The sequence below is a fragment of the Podarcis muralis genome, chromosome 1 (assembly GCF_964188315.1).
Source record: "Podarcis muralis chromosome 1, rPodMur119.hap1.1, whole genome shotgun sequence".
Lineage (NCBI taxonomy): Eukaryota > Metazoa > Chordata > Lepidosauria > Squamata > Lacertidae > Podarcis > Podarcis muralis.
The window spans coordinates 5984967-6003985 of NC_135655.1; the positions used below are offsets into that span (position 1 = coordinate 5984967).

Sequence of the window (19019 nt, forward strand, 5' to 3'; positions counted from 1 at the left end):
AGAACCAGCTGCACCCATATAAAATGGGGGACACCTGACTTATATGGGGAAAGGATCTTGGGGGAATGCAATCGGAACATGAGGCCACAGTGCGACACAGCAGCAAAAAAATCTAAGGCTATTCTAGGCTGCATCAAGAGAAGTATGGTGTCCAGATCAAGGAACGTAAAAGTCCCATTCTATTCTTCTTTGGTGTGAGAACCCCACTTGGAGTTCTGCGTCCAGATCTGGGCACCACAATTAAGAAGGACGTTGACAAGCTGGAGGGTGGGCAGTGGAGGGTGATCAGGGTGGTGAAGGGTCTAGAAACCAAGCCTTATGAGGAACGGTTGAGGGAGCTGGCAATGTTTAGCCTGGAAAAGAGGAGACTGAGAGGAGAGAGGAGAGCCATCTTCAGATATCTCAAGGGCTGTCACGTGGAAGAGGGAACAAGCTTGTTTTCTCCTGCTCTGGGCGGGTAGGACTCGAACCCATGACTTCAAGTTACCAGAAGGAGATTCTGACTAAACATCAGGAAGAACTTTCTGACAGCAAGAGCTGTTCAACAGTGGAACAGTCTCTCTCAGGAGGTTGCAGCCTGGAGGTGTTTAAGCAGTGGTTGGATGCCCATCTGACATGGATGCTTTAGTTGAGATTCCTGCATTGCAGGGGGTCGGACTAGATGACCCCTGGGGTCCCTTCCAGCTCCACAGATCTATTATTCTTTCCCCCTAGGCTCTTATTCCTTGCTCTCCCCTAGTGGCTGACCTCTGCCCTATACAGTTCTACCTTGGTTGCGTGGCGAGTTCCCGCGCCCTCCCAAGTGGAAATAATGACACATGACACAATTATTAAGGTTAATGAGCTAAATAAGGCCACAGCTTTATTGGTTACAGGTGATGAGCTTAGGCATTGGTCCTAACCGACTATATCCGACTTCAGCCCGTCCACTTGAAGTCTGGGAAGGGTTAACCACCAGTAGGGGGAGTCCTGCTGGTGCCCATCAACTAGGAACTCCCCCGGGGACACTGCTTGGGGGCGTGCCTTAGGCCCTCACCTCCCCAGGCTTCGGACAGGGCCACACACCCCGGAATCCTTTATTGGACTGCCCTTCAATATGCGGGGCAGGTGATGGCGCTTCCTCCCCTCTTCCATCTACAGAACTATACCAATGCCTAACCGCCAATACCCAGAAAGTTGTGACGATTTGCTACGAGGTAGGCGAAAACCAAGTGGCAGGTGCCAATTTGCCAATGGAAAAAATCCTACCAGGCCCCTCAATGGCGACCAACCAAGGTCCATAGCAAGGTCAAAGGCAAAACCTTATAGGGCGGGAGGGTGGGAAAACCAACCAGCTGAGGAACGTCAAAGAGGGAGATCCCCGGCCGCGTCCTGCTTTAAATAGGGCAGGCCACGCCCCCAGTGCCAGCCGATTGGCTGGCCAGGGAGTGACGCGGCCGGGAATCCCTCCAATCGCGCGGGGGCTGGGCCGTGAAGCTCACAACTCCACCTCCTCTGACGGGCGGAAGTGGCTATCCCAAACGCCTTGGTACTCGCACATTTTGGCTCCTGAACGCCGCAAACCCGGAAGTGAGTGTTCCGGTTCATGAACGTTCTTTGGAAGCCGAACGTCCAACGGTGCTTCCGCAGCTTCCGATTGGCTACAGGAGCTTCCTGCAGCCAACCAGAAGCCGCGCTTTGGTTTTGGAACATTTTGGAAGTCGAACAGACTTCCGGAACGGATTCCGTTTGACTTCCAAGGAAAAACTGTATTTGGGTTCTGATTGGATGAGGACAGAAAGCCGCCACCTACACAATGGGTGTTCAACAAGCAGTGCTAAGTAGCAGGAATAGGAACAGTATTAAATTTATTATCCACCCACCCTCCCACAAATCTCAGGATGGGTTGAAAACAATCCAAAATCCATAACTTAAATCAGCTAAAACATTCTGTTTATTCATTCTGTTTATTCATTCTAAACATTCTGTTTCCTAACAGTCATATTTATTCGTTTTGTGAACATTTAGTTATTTATTCATTCTATAATATTTGTATTTCTTTCTTTATTTTTATAAACTTTGAGCACCACTGAACTGTAGAAAAGAAAACCCTCCGAGCTGTTTACAAAAAGAAAAAATTACTGCTGAAAAATTCGCAACCCTAACTTAAAACGTGCAGAAAGTTAAAACCACAACAGAATAGACCAAAGCTAACTAAAACTCATACAAACTTCTAAACATCTGGGTAGACTTGTCTAAATAAGAATGTCTTCAGCAGACGCCGAAAAGAGTTGCAGTGAAGGCGCCTGTCTAGTATCAATAAGCGGGGAGTTCCAAAGTGTTACCACCACACGAAGTAATCAAGTTCTTACAGAATACACTGCTTGATTTTTTAAAAAAACACACCCTCAAAGCGGTTTACAAGAAAAAACAACAACAAAATTATCATTGAAAGCAACTATCTGAAACCTTCAAAAGATTAAAATCCGCAATAAATTGAAAACAATACTCACACCAACATTCTACATGTCTGAATTTTGTCTGAACAACAACACCAAAAATGCCTTTATCAGACACCGAAAAGCGTGCAGCGAAGTGCTGTCCATAGGCAGGGAGTTCCAAAGATTACTAAAAAGACTGGTTTCGTACAACCGCAGAACATGTATTATGATTTGGCACTCGTAGCAGTGCTAGTTCCACAGATCAATGTGGTAGAGAAGGGCATACAATCTTGCAAGGAGACTAGAAGAAGAAGAAGAAGAGTTTGGATTTGATATCCCTCCTTTCACTCCCTTTCACTCCTTAAAGGGAGTCTCAAAGCGGCTAACATTCTCCTTTCCCTTCCTCCCCCACAACAAACACTCTGTGAGGTGAGTGGGGCTGAGAGACTTCAAAGAAGTGTGACTGGCCCAAGGTCACCCAGCAGCTGCATGTGGAGGAGCAGGGAATCGAACCCGGTTCACCAGATTACGAGTCTACCACTCCTAACCACTACACCACAGACTAGTCCCACAGAATAATAATAATACTGTATTTTTCGCTCCATAAGACGCACTTTTCGCCTCCTAAAAACTAAGGGGAAATGTGTGTGCGTCTTACGGAGTGAATGCAAGGGGGAGGCAGGCAGGAAAAGCCCCCAAGAGCTGCACACAAGCTCCGTGCGGCTCTTGCGGGCTTTCACCTAGGAGCGAGAAGGGACTGACGCGGCCAGTCAGTCCCTTCTCCTCGTAGAAAAGCCCACAGGAGCCGCGCGCTCCTTAAAGGGAGTGCGGCTCCTATGGGCTTTTGTGGGAGGTGGGAGTGTTACCATAGCTGCGTGCAGCCCCTCCACCCGGGAGAGGCTGCGCGTGGCTATGGCTTCTTTAGCCGCGCGCAGCCTCTCCCAGCTGGAGAGGTTGCGCACTGCTAAAGAGGAAGCCAAGACAGCGAGCGCGATGGATTCCGCTCCCTGTCTTGGCTTCTTTGCTCTTTGGGGCTGGGGCGGGGGGGAATAAGATTTTTTTCTTGATTTTTTCCCCAGATTAAAGTTGTTAAGGGCTTTATATAGTAAAAGGAACGTCTCGAACATGTAGTCCTCTGTACCGTAGCTTTCCGTGCTCTGTTGTTCAACCCCATAAGATCTAACGTGGGCATTCCTCTCCATCTCCAACTTGCAGATGTTCCTGCCTGGCTGAAGAGTCTCCGCCTCCACAAGTACGCTGCCCTTTTCTCCCAGATGACGTATGACGACATGATGTCATTGACCGAGTGTCAGCTGGAGGCACAAGTATGTGAGGTCACACAGCAAATTCATGAAAACTGTTTTACAGTGGTGCCTTGGTTTACAAACTTAATCCGTTCCGGAAGTCCGTTCTTACACCAATGCGATCTTAAAACAAGGCATGCTTTCCCATAGCAGCGGGGGACTCAAATTTACAAATGGAACGCACTCAACAGGAAGCGGAGCATGTTCTTATTCCAAGGCAAAGTTCACAAACCAAAACACCTACAGCATTCTTAATCCAAGTTGTTAATAAACTAAGCTGTTCTTCAACCAAGGTACCACTGTATGTATGTATATATGTATTTACATACATACAGTGGATGCTCGGGTTGCGAACGTGATCCATGCAAGATGCACACACATGCAGGTTGCGATTCGGCGCTTCTGCACATGTGCGACTGCCAAAACCTGGGAGTAACCCATTCCGGTACTTCTTGTTCGGCAGTCCGTAACCCAAAAAACGCAACTTGAAGCGTCTGTAAGCCGAGGTATGACTGTACATACATACCCCATCCATCTGGCTAGGTTTCCCCAGCCACTCTGGGCGGCTCCCAACAGAATATTATTATTATTAATAATAATAACAACGATGATGATGATGAGCTAAAACATCAAGCATTGAAAACTTCCCTAAACAGTACCGCCTTCAGATGTCTTCTAAAATCAAATAGTTGTTTATTTCCTTGACATCTGATGGGAGGGCATTCCACAGGGCGGGTGCCACCACCAACAAGGCCCTCTGCCTGGTTCCCTATAACCTCACTTCTCGCAGTGCAGGAACCGCCCTTGGCGCTGGACCTCAGTGTCCGGGCTGAACAATGGGGGTGGAGACGCTCCTTCAGATATACTGGACCGAGGCCGTTTAGGGCTTTAAAGGTCAGCACCAACACTTTGAATTGTGTTCAGAAATGTACAATTAAAATTAAATAGTTTCAATTGTATAATGAATACAATTAATAGTTACTGTTTCAGATTTTATTGCATTTTTATATCTTCCTTACCGGGTTGTGCAAACTGCTATTTTGAATAATGCTTTTTTATAGGGTAGGGGTCTACTGGGGGTGAGTTTTACGGAACCGAGGGGACAGTGGCTCCGAAAACTTGGGGAACCACTGATCTGATTAATGGACTGAAGATTTCAAGTTCTCTTGGGGTTTTCTACTTGTTGCTGAGCACCGCCCTGAATTATATCTTGTAGTCCCATGTCTGCTTTGCAGTTGGTGGCCCACATGTGTGTGCATATACTAATACAGAGATCTACCTTGTTGTTGCAGAACGTTACCAAAGGTGCAAGGCACAAGATTGTGATCAGCATCCAAAAGCTAAAAGAGAGGCAGAACCTTCTCAAGTCCCTGGAAAGGGTGAGTTGACTCAGCTTATCCCTCAAAACTGTAGAGGTTTCGGCCGTTAACGTCAATTAAGTGTGTTAGTAATGAAGGTTCTCAATCTTCTTGTTCTTTGCTCCTACATATGTCTCCTCTCTGTCGTGTGTGACAATGATTTCCTGTACGAGCTGCCTTGAAGCATTTTTGCTTCCTCCCCACCCACCTGCATTGCAATTGGCTAAGCTGCTCTGATGTCACAGTATGTTCTAATTCCGCAGGGAAGAAGGGGACATACGGAGAGATGGGCCAGAAGTCAAGTAGAAAATGAAGAGTTGAGAACTGAGGGGTTGGGCAAGGAGGGAGAAAGGAAGAGGTCTGATGCCTCAGATCACATGATGGGACTTGTAGTCCAAAGGCTGTGGAGGGCACCAGGCTAGCAAAGGATGCTCTACCGAACAGTGTCTATAAACAAGGACTAGAAGGGAGAATGGTTCTCATGAGTAAAGGAAGAAGGAGAAAACGAAACTGAATATTGGAGAGATTATTGCAATACAAGTCTTTCTAAGAAGTCTTATTAAGCATCCCATCCCGTTATATATTTTGTAAAGCTTTCAGCTTGCTTTCAGCTTGTTTACTATACATTCAGACACCTCTTAAGATGTTGTTGTTGTTTAGTAATGTCCAACTTTTCATGACCCCCTGGATCAGAGCACGCCAGGCCCTCCTGTCTTCCACTGCCTCCCGCAGTTTGGTCAGACTCATGTTAGTAGCTTCAAGAACACTGTCCCACCATCTCGTCCTCTGTCATCCCCTTCTCCTTGTGCCCTCCATCTTTCCCAACATCAGGGTCTTTTCCAGGGAGTCTTCTCTTCTCATGAGGTGGCCAAAGTATTGGAGCCTCAGCTTCACGATCTGTCCTTCCTGTGAGCACTCAGGGCTGATTTCCTTCAGAATGGAGAGGTTTGATCTTCTTGCAGTCCATGGGACTCTCAAGAGTCTCCTCCAGCACCATAATTCAAAAGCATCCATTCTTCGGCGATCAGCCTTCTTTATGGTCCAGCTCTCACTTCTATGCATCACTACTGGGTAAACCATAGCTTTAACTATACAGACCTTTGTTGGCCTGGTGATGTCTCTGCTTTTTAACATGCTGTCTAGGTTTGTCATTGCCCTTCTCCCTAGAAGCAGGCGTCTTTTAATTTTGTGGCTGCTGTCACCATCTGCAGTGATCATGGAGCCCAAGAAAGTAAAATCTCTCACTGCCTCCATTTCTTCCCCTTCTATTTGCCAGGAGGTGATGGGACCAGTGGCCATGATCTTAGTTTTTTGGTGTTGAGCTTCAGACCATATTTTGCGCTCTCCTCTTTCGCCCTCATTAAAAGGTTCTTTCATTCCTCCTCACTTTCTGCCATCAAGGTTGTGTCATCTGCATATCTGAGGTTAAGATTGCCGGGAGAAATATCAACAACCTCTTAAGATACCGTGACCTAATTTTGCATGATCAAGGCATTTGTCTGTTTTGATACAGTTGGGTGCCATTTTGAATCAAGAGTGCCTTAGGAGTGCCGGGCACAAGGCTACTAGTAAATAATTTTGAGGAATATGATAGGTCTATAGTTAGCTCACTACCCACCTCTGTTTGGGCCTTTTCAGTAGCTCGGCAGGGTGTCTGTCTGCGTTGGGTTAGCTCACGCCTCTGCTCCCCTCGTTTATAGTACACGACTTATTTAGGAATCCTGCACAAGATAATGAAGCCGTAATAGATCCCTCTCCCAGTTAATACAGGCTCTTAAAGGCCAAGATGAGGGAGGAAAAGCCTGCATGATTCATGTGTGATTTCTGAGCAGTTTCATGGTCTCTTTCCCCCGCCGCTTCCCTGCCCCTGTTGCGTCTGAAATATTGATATATTGATTTGGCTGTCATGAATACGCAAACGCAGTCTCGCTGCTACGTTCTCTGTAAAACAGAAGGCGATGAATCAAAGTTGTTGGCGTTTTTCCACTGAGGCTGCAATCCTGAAATGTATTTACTAGTGGGCAAGTTCCAAGGAACATAATGAGAGTCATAAGTAAACACGCATTGGGCAGATCCTGAAATTGTAAGGGTGTTGTTGCTCTTTTGAGTGGGATTCAATCACATACCACCTGGGGAATTTAGGGCTTTTGGGGAATAAGGAAAGCAACAGAAAAATCAACTGGAAAGTTTGAGTTAACACTCCCTTGATGCAGTATCATCTAAGTAACCACTACCCGCGGAAAAAAGCAAGAAACAGGGTCGTCTGGGAGTGGCATGAGCAAGAGTAGGATGGGAATAGCCCGTTAACAAGTTGCTTTTACAGTAGTACCTTGGTTCTCAAACTTAATCCGTTCCGGAAGTCCGTTCCAAAACCAAAGCGTTCCAAAACCAAGGTGCGCTTTCCCATAGAAAGTAATGCAAAATGGATTAATCCTTTCCAGACTTTTAAAAATTACCCCTAAAACAGCAATTTGACATGAATTTGACATGATCCATAAAAGGAAAGCAATAATCAATGTAAAGGTGAAGGTAAAGAGACCCCTGACTATTAGGTCCAGTCGTGGTCGACTCTGGGGTTGCGGTGCTCATCTCGCTTTACTGGCCGAGGGAGCCAGCATACAGCTTCCGGGTCATGTGGCCAGCATGACTAAGCCGCTTCTGGCAAACCAGAGCAGCGCACGGAAGTGTCGTTTACCTTCCCACCGGAGCGGTACCTATTTATCTACTTGCACTTTGACGTGCTTTCGAACTGCTAGGTTGGCAGGAGCAGGGACCGAGCAACGGGAGCTCACCCCGTCACAGGGATTCGAACCGCCGACCTTCTGATCGGCAAGTCCTAGGCTCTGTGGTTTAACCCACAGCGCCACCCGCGTCCCTATAATCAATGTACTGTACTATAAAATAAATAAGACAGTATTGTAGATGATAAAAATTAAAATTAAGTTTTTTTCTTACCTGCACTGATGATAGTCATTGTTTGGATGGTGGGCTTTTATCCATTTCCGCAGTCACACAATCAATCAATCAGTAGCTGAACTGGGTTCCACACAGTCAAAAAACCAAATTAACCGAAAAAGCCTCAAAAACAAAAATGCAAAATAAATAGCAAAAACAAAAGCGTCAAACTTAATCCGTTCCGGAAGTCCGTTTGACTTCCTAAATGTTCCAAAACCAAGGCACACCTTCTGATTGGTGCAGGCACCCTGGGAACAATAGCCGATAGCCGCATCGGGCGTTCGGCTTCCGAAAATTGCTCAAAAACAGGAGCACTTACTTCTGGGTTTTCGGTTTTTGAGAACAAAGAGAAAGCCAGTTTTAGAAAACCTTTCAGGGCACACACCAAGGTTGTTGGGAGAGAAATCTGGCATGAAATTAATTCGCAGAATGTGTGCATTTGCTGCGGGGAAAGCCGATTTCTTTTTCATCCAGAAACCAGATAAGAATCAGCAGCTACAAAATGCTACAGCCTTTGAAGCCTCCTGACTGCAGAGAGTTCTGGCCTTGGCGTATTGAGATGAGCGTTCTTCCGTTTTCTTCGCCGCCCTTGCTCACGGTCAGGGGTCCCTTTACCTTTACCAAACTTAAAACCGTGGAGAGACCTGGTCTGAATAGAGACCTTGGATTCTTGCTTTTCCCTGTAAGACCAATTGCAGTCATTAGCAGTCGTCAAGAGGTTTACTACACCTATCAGCCAATCATCCATTCCCACCACCCTTCTGAGTAATACCTCTCCCCACCCTCTCACTATATATAAGGGTCCGGTGACTTCTGTTTCAGTGTATCTGAAGAAGTGTGCGTGCACACGAAAGCTCATAGCAAGAACTAACTTAGTTGGTCTCTAAGGTGCTACTGAGATTAGTTGAGATTCTGCGTATTTTTCACTCTATAGGACGCACTTTTTCCCCTCCAAAAATGAAGGGGAAATGTGTGTGCATCCTATGGCGCGAATGCAGGCTTCAGGCAGCTATCCGCAAGCCTTCTGAGCGAAGCAGGAGTTCCCGCCAGGCTCCGAAGGCTTGCGGATAGCAGCCTGAAGCCTGAAGCCCGGGGAGCTTGCAGATAGCAGCCAGAAGCGGATAGCAAGCTAAAGCCTGAAGCCCGGGGAACGCAGCGCCAACTCCCACTGCGCAACCCGGGCTTCAGGCAGCTATCCGCAAGCCTTCGGGCAGACTGTTCTGGGGGCTGGGGTCGGGGGAAGCTGGCGTAGACGGGTCGGGTAATTTGAGGTCCCTTCCAACTCTATGATTCTGTGTGGCTAAACCAAAGCACTAGGTTAAGCACAGGTACTTAGGCGAGGCTAAGAAGCCAAGGCATTAATGTCCAGGGGATGTTGTTTTCCGCAGGACATCCTTGAAGGGGGCAACCTGCGGGTGCCCCTGCAGGAGCTTCACCAAATGATCCTCACCCCCATCAAAGCTTACTCTTCTCGGAACCTGACGGCGGACGACCGCGGCCGGGATCCTGAGCCCCATCGCACGGCTTCCCTGATTGGCTCCGACGGCCAGGGGCCCGACTGCAAGGACTCCGCCGCGGGGGGGATACCCCACCACCACCTGCCAGGCTGCGAGGGGGAATCTGGAGGGGCTCCTTTGCCCGAAGGGGACATCCCAGGGCAGTTTACTAAGGTGATGGGCAAAGGTAAGGAGCCGTGACTGGGGAAGGTCTTTCTCCCAAGGGAGAGACAGGAGCAGGTGGTGGCCCTGGTGGGGCGGGGCGGGAGCTCACCTGGCTCCCAGGTAAGGGCTGGGATGCTGGGGACCCTATGACTGTACGGAAGCAGTGGGACTGGTTTGTCCATTGTGCCATTTTACGTGGCTCTCATTCATTGATTGGAGGGACACGGGTGGCGCTGTGGGTTAAACCACAGAGCCTAGGACTTGCTGATCAGAAGGTCGGCGGTTCGAATCCCCACGTTGGGGTGAGCTCCCGTTGCTCGGTCCCTGCTCCTGCCCACCTAGCAGTTTGAAAGCACATCAAAGTGCAAGTAGATAAGTAGGTACCGCTCCAGCAGGAAGGTAAACGGCGTTTCCGTGTGCTGCTCTGGCTCACCAGAAGTGGCTTAGTCATGCTGGCCACATGACCCGGAAGCTGCACGCCGGCTCCCTCGGCCAATAAAGCGAGATGAGCACCGCAACCCCAGAGTCGTCCACGACTGGACCTAATGGTCAGGGGTCCCTTTACCTTTACCTAATGTATGCAACACATTCAAAATCTTCCCAGCGTTGCCCAGTGTGCCGGGCCGTGGCGATCATTTCCCTTGTGCCTTCCTGCTTCTGCAGCACGATAGGTCCTAGAGTGGGGGCTGGTCCACTGTCCTTCAGACCTTGTGGGAGGCCGAACTATATTTTTTGGGGGGTGGGGTGGGAAATGAACGAATTCCTGTGCTCCACAAATAACCCAGAGATGCATTTTAAATAAAAGCACACATTCTACTCATGTAAAAACACACTGATTCCCGGACCATCTGTAGGCCGGATTTAGAAGGCGATTGGGCCGGATCCAGCCCCCGGGCCTTAGTTTGCCTACACATGGTGTAAGGTAAAAGGTAAAGGACCCCTGGATGGTTACGTCCAGTCAAAGGCGACTATGGGGTTGCGGCGCTCATCTCGCTTTCAGGCCAAGGGAGCAGGCGATTGTCCACAGACAGTTTTCCGGGTCACAGTTTGCTGCTCTGGTTCGCCAGAAGCGGCTTAGTCATGCTGGCCACATAACCCGGAAGCTGTCTGTGGACAAACGCCGGCTCCCTCGGCCAATAAAGCGAGATGAGCGCCGCAACCCCAGAGTCGGCCACGACTGGACCTAATGGTCAGGGGTCCCTTTACCTTTACATTCATTGATTGCACTTGTATTGTGCTTTTGCTTTTGTATTAATGTTCTGCTCACCTCTTTGGCTCCATAAGTGTTTTGGATTTGATATCCTGCTTTATCACTACCCGAAGGAGTCTCAAAGCAGCTAACATTCTCCTTTCCCTTCCTCCCCCACAACAAACACTCTGTGAGGTGAGGGGGGGCTGAGAGACTTCAAAGAAGTGTGACTAGCCCAAGGTCACCCAGCAGCTGCATGTGGAGGAGCGGAGACGCAAACCCGGTTCACCAGATTACGAGTCCACTGCTCTTAACCACTGCACCACACTGGCACATATGCCACCATAAGTGGCATAGAAAACGATCCATGGCAAACAAAACTGTTAGCATTCCTTTCTCGTCGCTCTCCAGCCTCGTCTGGTGTTGCAAAAGTGCCTCGGTGTTGTTGCTGTTGTCGTTACCACTGTGTGTCAGTCAGTCTAATCTGGACAAAGAGCGATCCGCTAGCTCAGGCACAGGCAAACTCTGGCCCTCCGGATGTTTGGAACTACAGTTCCCATCATCCCTGACCACTGGTCCTGTTAGCTAGGGATGATGGGAACTGTAGTCCCAAACATCTGGAGGGCCAGAGTTTGCCTATGCCTGCGTTAGCGTTTGTCTGGGGGACAAATGGGTGGCGAGAATAAAATAGAATTAGGCTCCAGGGCTTTTCACATGCAGAAAGCACCTTCCACTGCAATCTGAAATGTGGGGCCCTTTTTAAAAATTAGTTTTTATTAGAGATTTTCTTGTCCTACGAAACAAACAGATAAATTGGGGGGGGGGAGTACATATTTTGTCTCTACTTTCAAGAAAAAGGTCTTGTATATAACGTTCAGGCATATTCCATGTGCCCGTGTTTATGTGTCTTTTAGATCTGTGCTTTGCTCTTTCTCTTCCTCCTCCATTCTCTCTGACCATTTTTTAAATTAAATATTAATTTAATAATATAATAAAATAATAACAGCAATTTAATGTTATATATTGAAAAGCAGGGAAACGACAAACTGAACTTCCCTCTACCTGCCTTTACCCATCCTGAAGGCAGAGTTCAGAATTATTATTATTATTATTATTATTATTATTATTATTATTATTATCATCATCATCATCATCATCATCATTATTATTGAAACGTTTGAAACTTTAGCGCTCAATTCTGTGCGAATTGTTTCCAGAAAACATCCTATTTGTGCAACCTCATTGGCTCGGAAATGAGAGTTTTGCGTTGCCCTTTCAGGTGACAAGATTTGGGGAGGTATCCGGTTCTTTTCTGCCCTTTGAAATTTAGCGCAGCACAGCTGTATATCGGCCCCAAATCCACGCACCAGGTGCTGAAAAGAGCATTAGAAATCAGAACGGAAGCACTAATATTATAACCGGCAGAATTAACAACAACCCCCGACATCTGGACGCAGCCAGCGTCTAACCCCTGCACAAGTTTTGTGCAAGCAAATCGGGGCGATTGCTCAGTAAACACAAACTGTCTAGAGGGGACCTGGGAGCGCAGAGCTGGAAGTGTGACTCTTTTGCGGAAGTGTCTACCTGTCAAAGATAACAATGGGCCCGTGGTCTGCATTGCCGAATGTCTGTTTGTGCCCCCTTGTGGCAAGTGAGAGCTTTTCCTCCTCGAAGGCTCTTCATCTGACCTGTCCATTCAGGCAGAGGACCCCAGCTGCTTCTCCCTTTTTATAAATAGACTTAAATGGAGTAACTGCAGATTGACGCCATAGTAACGAGGAGCAAAATAAGGAGCCTAAGGGAGAAAGGCATTAATGGAATCCGGCTTGTGTGTGTGTGAACATTCTTCGTTGAGGGCTCTTCGCTCTTCCGCGCAGGTCACTATAACAGGGCCGGTTCGATTCCTTCCTTAACGTGAAAACAAGTCTAAAGCAGGTGCAAACTTCCCCAAGCGAAGGATAGACTTCTTTCTGCTTCTCTCCACCAGGGCCAGGGCCTTCTCAGTGATGGCTCCAACCTGGTGGAATGCTCTGTCCCAGGAGACCAGGGCTCTGCAGGATTTAACTTCCTTCCGCAGGGCCTGTAAGACAGAGCTATTCCGCCTGGCTTTCAATTTGAATTCAGCCTGATCATTTATTTCCCTTCCTTCCCCTTTTTATGACGATTACCCACTCTGGGATCCCACATATAATTCTCCCCTGGTCTCCTCGCTGGCCCAAACAGAACTAATTTAGCCAGCTAGCCCTAGTGATCATCTAATGTTTATTGGATGGATTTCCCCCCTAAATTTTTGAATTCTGAATTTATTGTTATTCACGTTTTATACTGTATTTTATGCTGTTTTTTGTTGTAGCGTCAATTAAGTGTTAAATTTGTTGTTAGCCGCCCTGAGCCCGGTTTTCTGAACCGGGAAGGGCAGGGTATAAATAAAAAATTACTATTATTATTATTATTATTTATCTATATATATATTTATCGCTTTGCAGTATGCACCCAGCTCCTTGTCTCCAGGCCGGATGAGGAGAATATCAGCTCCTATCTCCAGCTGATCGACAAATGCCTAATTCACGAGGTGAGTGGGTCTCTTCTTAGCTTTCGTTCTTTTCTAGGGATGCGGGGGAAACTGGTATTCAGCTGAATACCAGCTCAGGCATCTTAGACTACATCTCCCTGGGGCTGCTGGGAGTTGTAGGCCAGAACGCCTGGTATTGCAGAGGTGGGGAATCGTTTTCTTCCCGAGGGGATTCCGCTGTCCTACGGGGGATCTTCCAGGGGCCTCATGCTGTTCATGGCAGGAGCAGAAGCATAGCTGTCAAGCGTCCCTTATTTGGCGGGGCAGTCCCTTATCCCAGCGCCATGTCCCACTGCTGTCCCTTATTGATGATGTCCCTTAAATAAGCTACTGAAGGTAATGGGGCCCTTTCTATGTCCAGCTGTCCTTTGTCAACAACAAATGGTTGCTGTTTTTTTGTGTTGAATATATGCTATATGGTAATTTATGGACCTAATAGGTATCTAAAGCCATTTGCATGCAACAAAATATGTATTTTATCAAAGTAATTCTTGATCCCTTATTTTGGCTGCTGATCTCTTATTTTCGAGGCTGCTGGTCCCTTATTTTCAAATCTGTGAGTTGACAGCTATGAGAAGTCAGTCACACGGGTGCCAACTAGAATAAAATAGGGGGGGGGCGTATACAGTCATACCTTGGGTTGAAGTAGCTTCGGGATGAATATTTTCAGGTTGCGCTCTGCGGCGACCCGGAAGTAACGGAGCGCGTTACTTCCGGGTTTCGCCACTCGCGCATGCGCAGATGCTTAAAATGATGTCATGTGCATGCGTGGAAGCGGCGAAACACGACCCGCACAGGCGCAGACGCATCTTACGTTCGCTTCAGGATGCAAACGGGGCTCAGGAACGGATCCCGCTCGCATCCAGAGGTACCACTGTAATCAATCACATGGCTTGATGCACGCACACCATTTGAATGACTGTGTCTATCAACTTTGAGGAGCACCCTGTCCCTCAAATATTTTAGAGGGGGGAAGACTGAAGGGACGTCGGCCCCTAGAAGTTTACTCCTTTGAGTGGCTGTCCAGTACAGTGGTACCTTGCTTCTCAAACTTAATCCGTTCCAGAAGTCCGTTTCAAAACCCATAGAAAGGAACGCAAAATGGATTCATCCGTTCCAGACTTTTAAAAACAACCACTAAAACAGCAATCTAACATGAATTTTGCTATCTGAGACCATTGATCCGTAAAATGAAAGCGATAATCAATGTACTGTACTATAAAATAAGTAAGACAGTATTGTAGATGTTAAAAATTAAAATGAAACCATTTTCTTACCTGCACTGATGATAGTCATTTATCTTTATCCATTTCTGCAGTCATACAATCAATCAGTCAGTAGCAGAACTGGGTTCCACACAGTCACAAAAACAAATTAACCAAAAAAGCCTCAAAAACAAAACCACAAAATACAGTGGTAACTCGGGTTACATACGCTTCGGGTTACATACGCTTCAGGTTACACACTCCGCTAACCCAGAAATAGTGCTTCAGGTTAAGAAGTGTGCTTCAGGATGAGAACAGAAATTGTGGTCTGGCGGTGTGGCGGCAGCAGGAGGCCCCATTAGCTAAAGTGGTGCTTCAGGTTAAGAACGGACCTTCGGAACGAATTAAGGACTTAACCCAAGGTACCACTGTAAATAGCAAAAACCAAAGCGCCAAATTTAGTCTGTTCCGGAAGTCCGTTCGGCTTCCGAAATGTTCGAAAACCAAGGCGCAGCTTCTGATTGGTGCAGGTGCTCCGGAAACAATAGCCGACAGCCGCATCGGACGTTCGGCTTCCGAAAAGCGTTCGAAAACCAGAACACTTCTGGGTTTTCAGTGTTTGAGAGCCAAGGTGTTTGAGAACCAAGGCACCACTGTATAGGAATCAGGACCTAGAAATTGGTGTCTGTGTTTTATTTATCTCTTCTGTACTTGACCCTTAGTGTTGTATTTTTATTCATTTGTTCGTTCCTTCATTAGAATGTAAGCCCGTGTGTATGGAATACCTTGTTTTTTGATTTCATGTAAGCCTTTCTGACCGAAGGGGAGCGGGTACAAATACTCTAAATAAACAAATACAGATTTCACACGGTTCCTGATTGTGGAGATTATTCTCCCCACGTTCAAATGGAAGTGGCTGGAGCCCCTCGTCAGACTTCCCCACTGAACTGGGCACCGTCCTCCGATGTGAATCCCACACATGTTCATTGGAAGACCATTAGATGTTGACGAGTTTTACTGCTTCCACCCAATATCCCCAAGAGAGTGTAATCAGGGCCACAATATCCAAATAATAATAATAATAATAATAATAATAATAATAATAATAATAATAATAATAATTCATTATTTATACCCAGCCTGTCTGGCTGGGTTTCCCCAGCCACTCTGGGCGGCTTCCAACAGAATATTAACATACAATAGTCTATTAAACATTAAGGGGCGCGGGTGGCGCTGTGGTCTAAACCACTGAGCCTTGGGCTTGCCAGTCGGAAGGTTGGTGGTTCGAATCCCCATGATGGGGTGAGCTCCCGTTGCTCGGTCCCTGCTCCTGCCAACCTAGCAGTTCGAAAGCATGTCAAAGTGCAAGTAGATAAATAGGTACCACTCTGGTGGGAAGGCAAACGTTGTTTCCGTGCGCTGCTCTGGTTCGCCAGAAGCGGCTTGGTCATGCTGGCCACATGACCCGGAAGCTGTACACCTGCTCCCTCAGCCAATAAAGTGAGATGAGCGCCGCAACCCCAGAGTCGGTCAGGACTGGACCTAATGGTCAGGGGTCCCTTTACCTTTACCTTTTATTAAACATTAAAAGCTTCCCTGAACAGGGCTGCCTTCAGATATCTTCTAAAAGTCTGGTAGTTGTTTTCCTTTTTGACATCTGATGGGAGGGCGTTCCACAGGGCGGGCACCACTACCAAGAAGGCCCTCTACCTGGTTCCCTGTAACTTGGCTTCTCGCAGCGAGGGAACCGCCAGACAACTCACATGCAGCAAAGCGCCCAGGGCTCAAACCCTCTTTCTCCAAAGGTTGCGTCAAGCCTATTAGGCATTAAAATCGTACAGATCCCCCTTCATTACTATATATTTTTATTACCGGCCCTTCCCCAACAGGTCCCAGGGAATGGTCCTCCCATTTTAGAGTTCCGTATTTGCGAAGACGTTTTTTTATTCACAACTCGGGTGCATCCCATTATTATTATTATTATTATTATTATTATTATTATTATTATTATTATTATTATTATTATTTCTGATGTTGCCTCCTCTCCTCTCCCCCCCCTTTCTTTTGGGCAGGCGTTCACAGAGACGCAGAAGAAAAGGTTGTTGTCATGGAAACAGCAGGTGCAAAAACTCTTCAGGGCTTTCCCTCGGAAATCCATCCTCGATCTCTCGGGGTACCGGCAGCAGAGAACGTAGGTTTGGGGCCTTTTCTCTTCCGAATTCGGGGCCTGGGAGAGTGGCTGGGGCGCGTGGCAATGGGAGCCACGCTGATGTTTCGATCCCGCTGCGTGTGGGTGGGAGGCAGGAATCATAGAATAGAATCATAGAATCCTAGAGTTGGAATAGACCACCAGGGCCATCGAGTCCAACCCCCTGCCAAGCAGGAAACACCATCAGAGCACTCCTGACATATGGTTGTCAAGCCTCTGCTTAAAGACCTCCAAAGAAGGAGACTCCACCACACTCCTTGGCAGCAAATTCCACTGTCGAACAGCTCTTACTGTCAGGAAGTTCTTCCTAATGTTTAGGTGGAATCTTCTTTCTTGTAGTTTGGATCCATTGCTCCATGTCCGCTTCTCTGGAGCAGCAGAAAACAACCTTTCTCCCTCCTCTATATGACATCCTTTTATATCTTTGAACATGGCTATCATATCACCCCTTAACCTCCTCTTCTCCAGGCTAAACATGCCCAGCTCCCTTAGCCGTTCCTCATAAGGCATCGTTTCCAGGCCTTTGACCATTTTGGTTGCCCTCCTCTGGACACGTTCCAGTTTGTCAGTGTCCTTCTTGAACTGTGGTGCCCAGAACTGGACACAGTACTCCAGGTGAGGTCTGACCAGAGCAGAATACAGTGGCACTATTACTTCCCTTGATCTAGATGCTATACTCCTATTGATTGAGTGTTTTTAGGCTTGAGTGTCACCCTGCAAAAAGTCCAGGCCAGCCTGACCCAGAAGTCTTTAGGGTGACACTAGGGTTGAGGGGGAGGGAGCCAATGAGCGGAGTCACCTTGGAGGAAGCAGGGAGTACAGCAGCAATTAAAAATATCAGGGAAACTGTGGGTAAATGAAGGCACTATGGAAGACCCTCACCCAGAGCAGGTTAAGCAGTCGAGACCAAAACCCTTGGAATGCCCATGCAAACGAATAAGTTCGACTTCCAAAACGTTCGGAAACCAAGCCGCAGAATCCGCGTTGGATGGTTGGGTTCCAAAGAACGTTCACAAACCAGAACACTACTCACTTCCGGGTTTGCGGCATTCAGGAGCCAAAACGTTTGACATTCCCAGCCCCCTAGGGATTGGTTTTGTTTGTTTTTTGGTGTTTTTTTTAAATAACTTTTTATTCAAAATTAAAACAAAACATATTATCCAGAAACATATCATCCTTATTCCCCCCCCATTTTTCCTCCCTCCCCCCGCCCTCCCACACAAAAGCCACCCACCCCCCAACTTCCCTCAGTTCCAGTCTTTGATTTCTCTAAAAATGCTGTTTTCTGCATGTTACACAGTTGTATAGATCCTCAAACTATTTAGCTGATTATTATCAGTAAAAAGTTTGTGAATGTTTATTCAAAACCAGCCCAGGAGTCCAGTTCGCTTTGTTGCATCTTCAAATACTTTGTAAAGGGTTCCCATTCATCTTTAAAGTCAGTTATCCTTGTCCCGTAGCTTGTATGTCAATTTTGCCGGTTCTGCATAGTCCATCAATTTTTCTTGCCATGATTCTTTAGTTGGGGTTTCTTCAGTCTTCCATCCTTGTGCTATTAAAACTCTCGTGGCCGTTGTCGCATGCACAATGTTTTTCAGCTTTTTTGGCAGATCTTTCCCTACAATCCCTAATAAAAATGCTTCAGGTTTTTTAACAAATGTTAAATGGAACATTTTCTTCAATTCGTTGTAAATCATTTCCCAAAATTTTTTAATTACCTTACAATCCCACCACATATGATAAAATGTCCCCTCCTTTCCCTTACACTTCCAACATATATTTGAACTAGTTTTGTACATTTTACCTAACTGCACTGGTGTTGTGTACCATCTGTACATCATCTTCATGTAATAACCCCCTGGGGATTGAACCTGTTAAAACCGTGTTTATGGGAGACAATCTTACTCGGCTACAAGTGATCACCAAAGAAGAAGAAGAAGACCCTGGGACATTCTGCAAGCCAAGCATATGCCCTGCCTCTGAGCTGTGCCCCTTCCCCATAGTTCAGTGATGGCCAAGCTTGGCCCTACAGCTGTTTTGGGACTACAACTCCCATCATCCCTAGCTAACAGGACCAGTGGTCAGGGATGGTGGGAATTGTAGTCCCAAAACTGCTGGAGGGCGGAGTTTGGCCATCACTGTCGTA

The 19019-nt window shown here is 47.1% G+C and overlaps 1 protein-coding gene across 2 annotated transcripts in view; it reads left to right on the forward strand.

Moving 5' to 3' along the window:
• SAMD4A (sterile alpha motif domain containing 4A) overlaps positions 1 to 19019 on the forward strand; it is a 135586-nt gene that overhangs the window by 96362 nt on the left and 20205 nt on the right. For both annotated transcript variants that reach the window (XM_028726262.2, XM_028726174.2), the window contains 5 exons: positions 3636 to 3745; positions 5017 to 5103; positions 9426 to 9720; positions 13374 to 13459; positions 16737 to 16855. In XM_028726262.2, the coding sequence (XP_028582095.2) occupies positions 3636 to 3745; positions 5017 to 5103; positions 9426 to 9720; positions 13374 to 13459; positions 16737 to 16855 (697 nt within the window). The remainder of the gene's footprint in view (positions 1 to 3635; positions 3746 to 5016; positions 5104 to 9425; positions 9721 to 13373; positions 13460 to 16736; positions 16856 to 19019) is intronic.